The sequence below is a fragment of the Macrobrachium nipponense genome, chromosome 2 (genome assembly GCF_015104395.2).
Source record: "Macrobrachium nipponense isolate FS-2020 chromosome 2, ASM1510439v2, whole genome shotgun sequence".
NCBI lineage: Eukaryota > Metazoa > Arthropoda > Malacostraca > Decapoda > Palaemonidae > Macrobrachium > Macrobrachium nipponense.
Genome location: NC_087201.1, coordinates 136,483,101 through 136,492,279, shown reverse-complemented (window position 1 = coordinate 136,492,279; position 9,179 = coordinate 136,483,101). Strand labels below are relative to the sequence as shown.

At 35.1% G+C, this 9,179-nt stretch overlaps 1 protein-coding gene across 1 annotated transcript in view; it reads right to left on the bottom strand.

Moving 5' to 3' along the window:
* Positions 1–1,467: 1,467 nt before the first annotated feature.
* The window catches only part of LOC135221027 (probable thiopurine S-methyltransferase), a 42,048-nt gene continuing 34,336 nt past the window's right edge, over positions 1,468–9,179 (bottom strand). Inside the window, exons 3-8 of the mRNA XM_064258750.1 lie at positions 8,275–8,592; positions 7,324–7,445; positions 6,753–6,879; positions 4,788–4,915; positions 4,115–4,245; positions 1,468–2,763 (exon numbers count right to left, since the gene is read on the bottom strand). Coding sequence (XP_064114820.1) covers positions 2,654–2,763; positions 4,115–4,245; positions 4,788–4,915; positions 6,753–6,879; positions 7,324–7,445; positions 8,275–8,583 — 927 coding nt within the window. The 5' untranslated portion in view covers positions 8,584–8,592 and the 3' untranslated portion in view covers positions 1,468–2,653. The remainder of the gene's footprint in view (positions 2,764–4,114; positions 4,246–4,787; positions 4,916–6,752; positions 6,880–7,323; positions 7,446–8,274; positions 8,593–9,179) is intronic.

Genomic DNA, 9,179 nt, shown 5'->3' with positions numbered 1-9,179 from the left:
GGTCGATAAAATATCTGACGTTATGATGTATGAATAACAGCATCCTAAAATAAATAACTGGAAAATATGCCCAAAATCAGAGAGACGTTCTTTGTTACGCAGACAACTTCAAATTAAACGCAAAGAACGATCTAGTCATCAAACCAGTTGACGTCATAGCTAAAGCAACCGAACAGCGAGAAACGTCAAGTCAGCGTTTCAAGAAATGAAGGTTGTACAAATAAAGGAGGTAAACGAAGGTCTCCAAGACTTTTATTTTCCGACACCGAAATGCTTTCAAATTCCTAACCTAAGGAAACATTATGATGAAAAGGTAAGGTCAATATTACTGCTAATGGAAAAGGAAAAACTGCATTTATCCCAAAGTGGTGATGAAAAGCAAAATCAAAGATCTGAAAGATTATGACTCTTGATTCAAAGCTGCAGTGTCTACAACAGGTGCTATTAAATAGCGATACAAATGACAGACTTTCAACCGCAGGCTAGATAAATTAACTGGAGAGCTGATAGTATGGCCAAAGTGTGGTTATTTTCAGGATAAGGAAAGTAACTGTGAATTGTCCGATACCAAAGCGAAGGAGGAGATAATACTAAAATACTAAATATCATTGAGAAACTTGTAGCTCAAAGATAGCAGATTATAGCAACATCCAGATACAATATGAAACTTTTAAAAGAACCCTAGCAATATGAATGTAAAGACAAAATGCTACCGAGGTTATATCGACAACCTATATGAAACGGAACTAGTCTTCTCGAGCTAAAAACGAATTCATCTATAAGCAAACACATTGACATGAATGAACGTCACAGATTAGTGAAGTTAGGTGTAGCCAAGACATTGAAAGAATGCACTGTCCCCAGGCTGTTCACTAGGCCGCTCTAGAAATTAAAAGGAAATGAAAATTAATGATAATCGGGAAAAGATGAAACATATGTATTCCAATATAGCTTCGATGATAGAGATTTAGTTACTAATAAAACTATAAATTCTGATGCAAACATATAAATGGCTCCTATGAAGGCCAAATGACGGTCAGTTGGAGTGTCTTAAAGTACAGTATCAATACATTCATTCTTGCATAAGAGAGTGTGAATACAACACGGCATCGTTACTGTGAAAAATCTTCCCTTCTTCCACTTAATATTTACCATGAAGGCAGAGGTCTTGATTACCTGGTTCATCAAGAATAGATTATAAAACTACTGGCGAAGCGATTACATGGATAAGCTCCTGCACTGGAGATGATCGAGGCCATATCACTGAAGAAGCTTCAAAATTCCCAAAACTGAAACCCAAGAGACTGGCAGAGTTCACCATCTTCATTTGTGACTGCACCAGGAAAAACAGTCAATACTGTCGACGCTGCTATAATTTTTGATAACCAGCAAAAATTTGAAAGTAGCTTTGGTGGTACACAGTAAGTAGTTCAAATACTCAATTCAGAATTACTAAAAGAACAGACATTTCTTTTTATTTTATTTGTTCACAATTTTAAATGATCATCATATCTGATATTTTACAGCCGTTATATATAAAATCACATTCATGGTACTAAAAACTTAGGAATCCTGCAAAGTACACAAAATCATGAACCTAAAGAAAAAGCACTACTCTGTGGCATTTCAAATCGAACTAAATTTCCCAGAATTTCCTAGAATCTACCCCAAAACCATCGGTTTCCTTAAATTAGGAACAACGGCATTTCCAACTCCCACCATGATCCTGACTGAAAACGCACCTTCTTTATTTTGTAGCCATTATCTATCTGAGACTGAAAAAGGTTTGAACAGCTTCCAACGCACTGAATAGAGATGAATGCAAGAATACACTGGCCAATTTCTCTTTCAGTTGCTACATAAGCGAGAATGAAATAAGAGAGAAATCACATTCCTTTTGGTCTCACCCTTAGCATATTACCTTACTCTGTAATGGTTTACTACAGCATGTAAAATTATTATATAATATTATCTAATTTTAGTGATGGTTTGTAGCATGTAAAACTATACAATAATTATGATTACCCACCGAGGCCTTTATTCTAAAACAAGATAAAGGATAAAGCAATGGTTAACTAAATCTAAATATACCAGCAAGACTGATGTTATTAATTTTGCTTGTATAATCTGTGACTTACCAACATCGCCTTTTGTTCTTTATTTTGCGGAGACTGGAATTTATTCCTGTGTTAGCCAATATTTTTGGCCAGCTCCGTTTTTATGAATATATATTTTTGTCCACAATATGACAGAATATTAATAAAAACAACAGGAGTATAGGAGTCGCTTTTGGAAGCTCAGATTTACCTATATTCAGCTGTCACCAGACAATACTAGACCGAAGACCGAACACACTCACCTGTAGAATACCTCAATTCTCTTCGGGGCGAAGCCCCTTTTGCTCAAAAATTGCTTTCAGAAAGGATCCTTGTAAATCAGATATTCGACCATATGACGTATCACGATGATACGGTGAATATCATCATGGTTTCCACTGAACCTCAATCAATCATCAATAACATTGGTGAAAGCTCCGTGCATCTTCAAGCTACAGAAATAAGCTTTTATGTGACTTCCTTCTCGTGAAAATATAGTCTAGGTGTACATTCTTGAACTCAAGTGAAAGAAATTAATTTGAACCATCAAATGTCCATTATTTCTTCTTCATTGGCGTCATGATGATGTAACTGTTGAAAAATGAATCGAGTCCCCATTCCTTCGCGATGTCCTTCGTCTCCAGGAAACGCAGATGCCTTTCGGGGCCTGCAAGAAATAGGGAAGAAGACATTGCACTGCACACTGATTCAACGTTTACGCTACACGAAGGAAAATATCTGTGTAAGTACATTCGTGATAGTGTACATTATATATATATATATATATATATATATATATATATATATATATATATATATATATATATATATATATATATATAATGAACGTATGTGTGTATGGATAACTGAATCATGAAAATATGGAACGTAATGAGTATATAAATAGTGTCAAATGCATTTGACTTCTCATATATATATATATATATATATATATATATATATATATATATATATATATATATATATATATATATCAGAGCACACAAATACTTATCCGATTATCTACGCAAGGCTTTACATAAGCGAAACCTTTTCTGTTAATTTGATTTCGATCTTTGACATTCCCTTCACTACTCCCTGAGAAGTAAGATCAGAGCGAATTCTATAGGAAATACAAGCTTCCTTGTGTTATACTAATATAGTCGGAAGTTGTTCCAGAAGCCACCAAAACTTTAACGTTAAGCCTACATCACACATCAGTGTCAATCTATGTATCATCAAATGGATTTATTCGGTGAATAATTAATTTTCTCTAGCTGCGTTCTCTTCCAACTGCTTTAAAACACATGAAGCCTTCTCCTATTTGCATTCTCAAGCAATGAAGAACGACTAACAGTTACTTCTTCATCAATAACTTCAGGATTCCTTACCCTTTTTCCAAGTAACATTTATCTGTCATTCTCTCCACTAGGTACGAAAAAAATATACTTTAATATCTCATACTGGTTTTGGTATTCCTTGATGATCAACTTTAATCGACTTGACGTTACAGTGAAGACTTTATTCAGTACATTCTACGATCCCTGCAACCTTCTATCTTTCAGGACGATTTATTTTTCATTAATTATTCATCTCCGTCACTTTTACCACCTCCTCCAGACATAAATAAGTCGACCTTTCGTCGGCTTCTACGTAAAAGATTCTGAACTTCAAACTAGAATGCCGGTGTCGTATCATAATTTTGAAACTGCAAATGATTCCAGTTATTCAGCGTCCACTGTTCTCTTTGTAACCCAGCCGGAAAAGTTCATTATTTACGAAGAACGTAATTTAGTCCTCCTTTCGAAAATGGCCTTACTGCTGTATTATTCATTTCAAATTAATTTTGCCACTGTATCTGTAGCATTGATACAAAAATACGGACACCGCTCATAAAATGTTTATGCAAGCACAAGAATCTAATGAGAATTTCTGAGATATGAGGAGCCATTTTGAATTAAACAGAGCCCCTTTTCATGAATGCACTGCGCGTATTCATCGTATGTCAAAATCCTTACCGAAATGCAATTTGAGGTCCCTCAGTGAGACGTTCGACGGTCCTGTCACCATATCCGAAGGGCCGTCATGACACAGCTCGACGAAGTAACGGTAGTCTTCCTTAAGCATACCTGACACGACTTCCACATACCTCAAGGACGAAAAATAAAATTAAAAGTCATAGGGATTCTAAAATTAAGGGTAAAATTCTTTTCAAAGAAAAAATTTAAAGCAAAGAGACACTATATACGAAGACACTTCAAGAACGAATCTACTCATGGTGCTGTGAAACTGCCTCTTAACTATATAAATATCCTCATGAAATGTAATTCCAAACTTGGCCGTAAGATTTCTAGTTTTTGCGTTACTGATACCAGGATCACGTCACTATTTGCAATTTGGCTTATATCTCTCCAATAAAATCCTTATATGGCTGATTATTCACTCAAAGCTCTATTTATCAATCTATTTATAACTTAAATTAAAAAAACGTTCTGCAACTCGTACTGCAAAATTTAAAAAACTGACCCTACACAATGTGATTAACAAAGGTCAATCCATCTAGCAGCGGGTTAAAAAAAGACTCCAGCGAACGTTTACATAAAATGCGATATGAGATGACTATTCGAGATTAACATTGAATTTATCGCCTCGACTAAAATAAATTACAAGAAAGGGAAGAATTGTTCTTACTTCTGACGATCGTCCTTATGGATGCCTGAATATGCACCCCAGTCGAAGACTGCATCAAATTGTCCAAGTGCATTTGAGGGAATCTTCGTGATGTCACAGACATACACTTTCAAACGATCATTAGTAGTCTGTAATGGAAACCGAAGATTAAATTTAAGGAAAGGAAATACAGACAATATTGAAAGGCATCTGTGGCTAATAGCAAAACTATTTGGCAACTAAAATTCATGAACCGGCTCTAAGGGTACTTTTGGATGGTCCCCTTACTGAGTATAGAATATCAATGGTCCAAGAATACAAGTGATATGATTTTTGTATTAGAAAATAAGATAATATATAAAATATGCAGGCGATATTAACTTTGGTAAACTTATTCACTGCTCTCAAGTGCAAAATGAAATTTCTCTCTGACTAACATAATATTTAAAACAGAATTAACTCAAAAATCAGACCAAAAGACAATTTAGGGTTTAGGCAATCTTGCACCGTGCTCCTCTCCCCTATCCTTACTTAACTCTGTTCATAGGTAACTCATACCTATTTGATTTATGCCAGATTGTATAGAATGAAAAACAACAGAATATAAAATTTAGGCCAAAAGCCAAGCGCCGGGACCTATGAAGTCATTCAGCGCTGATACGGAAAATTATGGTAAAAAGTTTTGAAAGGTGTAACAAGAGGAAAACCTCGCAGTAGCAATATGAATTAGTTGTTAGGAGAAAGTGGTAAGTAAGATGCAAGAAGGAGAATATGAACGGAGGTACTGTAAAAAGTTATAATAGGGGTTGTAGCTAAGGGCCGAAGGGATGCCGCAAAGCATCTTAAGTCAATCACTGACGGCACTACGCCCCAAGAAGGACCATATTGCATAACAGATCTTCTTGGCAGGATCTATTAAGTCAGTTTACTTTTCCCTTTTTTATATTCTTCCAGGTGCAAAGATAGAAATGAGTTCGCTTGATTCTCCTATACAGTGAAAATTAACACAAACAGAGAAGTCTATTTTCTAGACTTAACAGAAGAAAGCTTGCACCATTTGCATAAATAATCTCTTTTAGCACTGATTCGTCGTATGATACCTTAACACTGACCAATCTCCAGTTACCTGAGATACGTGGTTCAGCCACTGGATGCAAAAAACGGTATATGGATATCTTTTGTAAGACAGACCAAGTAAAGAAGGAATTTAAGATGTTAAAAACTATTTTCCTATTTTCCGGAGTAAGTAAGTTCAAGATTAAGATTTACATGGGTAAGATTCAACGAAGCTCGATTCATTTCATTTGTAGACATGAACCTCATTACCATTCAGTGATAAAAGGCTGATTTTTTTTTTTTCGATACTACCTGGTGGATGCAATAATGTCAAAAGTAGTATTTTTAATTCCAAACATAAACAAGGGCCTCGCAGCATATTTTTCAAGAGGGGCATATATATATATATATGTGTGTGTGTGTGTGTGTGTATGTATGTATATATATATATATATATATATATATATAATATATATAATATATATATATATATATATATATTATATATATATATATATATATATATATATATATATATATATATATAAAGTGAAGCTAGATGCGATATAGAAAACATACAACGTTACACTGACTTTTTTTTCAATAGTTCCATATACTGTTCAACTGAATTCAAATATTTATGGAAAGAACAACGCAGTTATACGTATACTGTAAACAAATATCATGCAATATATAATTAAACCTTTAATTTACTTAAACTGAAAGAATATAATGTAAAATGGGAGGAAAACAAAGTGATGAAGTTAAATGTACATATAAATTTTTTCCAGGATTTCACGGGAGGGGGGGGAAGTGCCCCCTCTTACCCCTATGTGGGGGCGCCCATGAACATGAACAACAATTATGAAAGTTAAGACTGACATGCAACTATCACTAAATCGAGATATCATTACCCTCACTGGGGCTTACCTTGTACAACTTTCCAAACGAACACTCCTCAACCGTGTGGGTTAAAGTATCGTGGACTTTGAAGAACTCGGACACTAGCTTCTCGACGCCTTCAATTCCCACAACTTCATTGCCACGTTCGTAAAGCCTGGAAATAAGCAATTTTTAGCTTTTAGAATCTATTCGTGAAGCTTGGAGATAACCATTTTTAGCTTTTAGAATCTATTCAATAAGCAATTGTTAGCTTTTAGAATCTATTTGTAAATCCTGGAAATAAGCAGTTTTTATCTTTTAGAATCTATAACACACTGATTTTCAGTGTTTCAATATAGTATATTTACCATTACTATAAAAATTTGCCTATGCTACTGACCATACATTGGCTTCCACAATGTTTTATTTCTTTTTTTGCTATAAGTATATACGTAAAAGCATAAGAATGCGTGCTTCAATTTCTATTTACTGCCCTAAGGCAATGATTTTTATATGCATGTGTATTTACAAACACATGCAAGTCAATAACTATATATCTCTACTGTTCATGGAATGCAGATCAAATCTGAGTCCGCAAAGAAAAAGCTCGGTCCTTTACCATCGTAAATCAGGTGTTTTTCCACAGAGAGGCACAAGAATCCTGGCTGGCTCTGTGGGAAGAAGATCCCCAACGTACTGTAGGAGCTTCGGGGATGGTCTGCCTCGGGATTTGCCTGCTGGCTACAAAGGTAAAACATTTTGTGTGCAAAAGAATGCAAGGAATGCCTTGTTATAATATATATATAATATATATATATATATATATATATATATATATATATATATATATATATATTTACATGTATTAAGAATGACAATTATGCTCAATTCCATAACGTGGACCTGGTACAACAAATAACCAAAAGTTACTTGTGAGCGTAGAAAACTTTTCATGAAGCAATCACATGTGCCTAATGAATTCATTTATTTTCACTTATTTATTATTTTTCTCTTCATGTTGTGATTGTTCTCGTGTCTCTAAGGCAGTGTTTTATCCACAGAATGTTTAGGAAGCTCTCCTTTTAGCTTTGCATATCATAGTTGATTTCATCAAGGAAACGTAACAAAAGAACAGAAATAAGTCTCTTGCGTCTCCAAGACGCTCCTTCTGCAATGTTATAGAGTTTTCTTGAGTCTCTCGAAATTTCAGTTCCATCATTCAGTGATTTACATGAATGAAGGCTATAAAGACTGGCTCTCTAAAATACATCCTCAAGGACATCTTTTACGTAAAGTTCTGGTGGTATGTTTGGCATTGCATTTCAAAGCTTATGACTGATTTTCAGTTTTAAGTGAACAGATGCCTGTCCCCGGCAATTGTATTTAGTCAGAAAGTATCTATTGTACGTCTGTCTTTCTGTTCGTTCACTGTCTTTTATAAAGCTATGGGTTACGATTAAGTGCTTACCTCCACATAAGATGTTTTTTTTTTTTATCTGATGTAAATTAGTAAGCTACAGCTGCAAAATGGAGCAATTTTATAGTACTGAAAACACGGAGAAATACTCACCATCTTGTCAGAGAACTCTATCCAATCACTAAGTGTCCAGTCCTTCTTTTGAAACAATGGGTCACTCGATAAGTCGACGTGATTCAACTTCCCTATTCCCTCCTCGTGGTTACATTGCAAATCATCGTCTCCCTCCCAGCCTTGGTGATGATGATGATGATGATGGTGGTGGTGGCGATCTTGGTCTCCATGCCCATGGTGATGATGGTGCCCTGAGTCATGATGATGATGCCCTGATTCATGATGATGATGCCCTGATCCATGATGATGGTGCCCTGATCCATGATGATGGTGGTGGTGAGAGGCCATGGTGACGATCTGGAAGAAACGCTTTGGGCGTTAGCATTAAAAGCACTATGTAGCCACCACAGCAGTAGAAATCACAGAAGAAAAAAAAATTAAAAAGCAGTCAGAGCAAAAATTCAGCTATTTACTAAGATGAGATGTGTGTCTGTGTATATATATATATATATATATATATATATATATATATATATATATATTATATACATATATATATGTGTGTGTGTATGTATGTATGTATGTATGTAGTATGTATGTATGTATGTATGTATACACTTTCTCATAGAGATGTGGCCACCCAAAGGACGACTTCTGGAAGGTTCAATCAGATACTGTAGGTGAGGTGTGGGTCTAACAACTCACCTCTAAATACTAAGTGAAGCCTGAAGGTTACACTCTACTGGCACACTTGAACCGTTCTTGTTATTCGTTGCTAAGCTTGATGCTCGTAAGATGGTTACTGGTCACCATATTATAATAATTTCTTTTAATCTTGTGCCCATTACAGTGACGTGCAGTGCTGAACTTCGTTCATAACAATTCACGCCATTTCAAGAAAAAAATACACGTACACGTAAGTAAACTGTTGGTTAAAATACTCA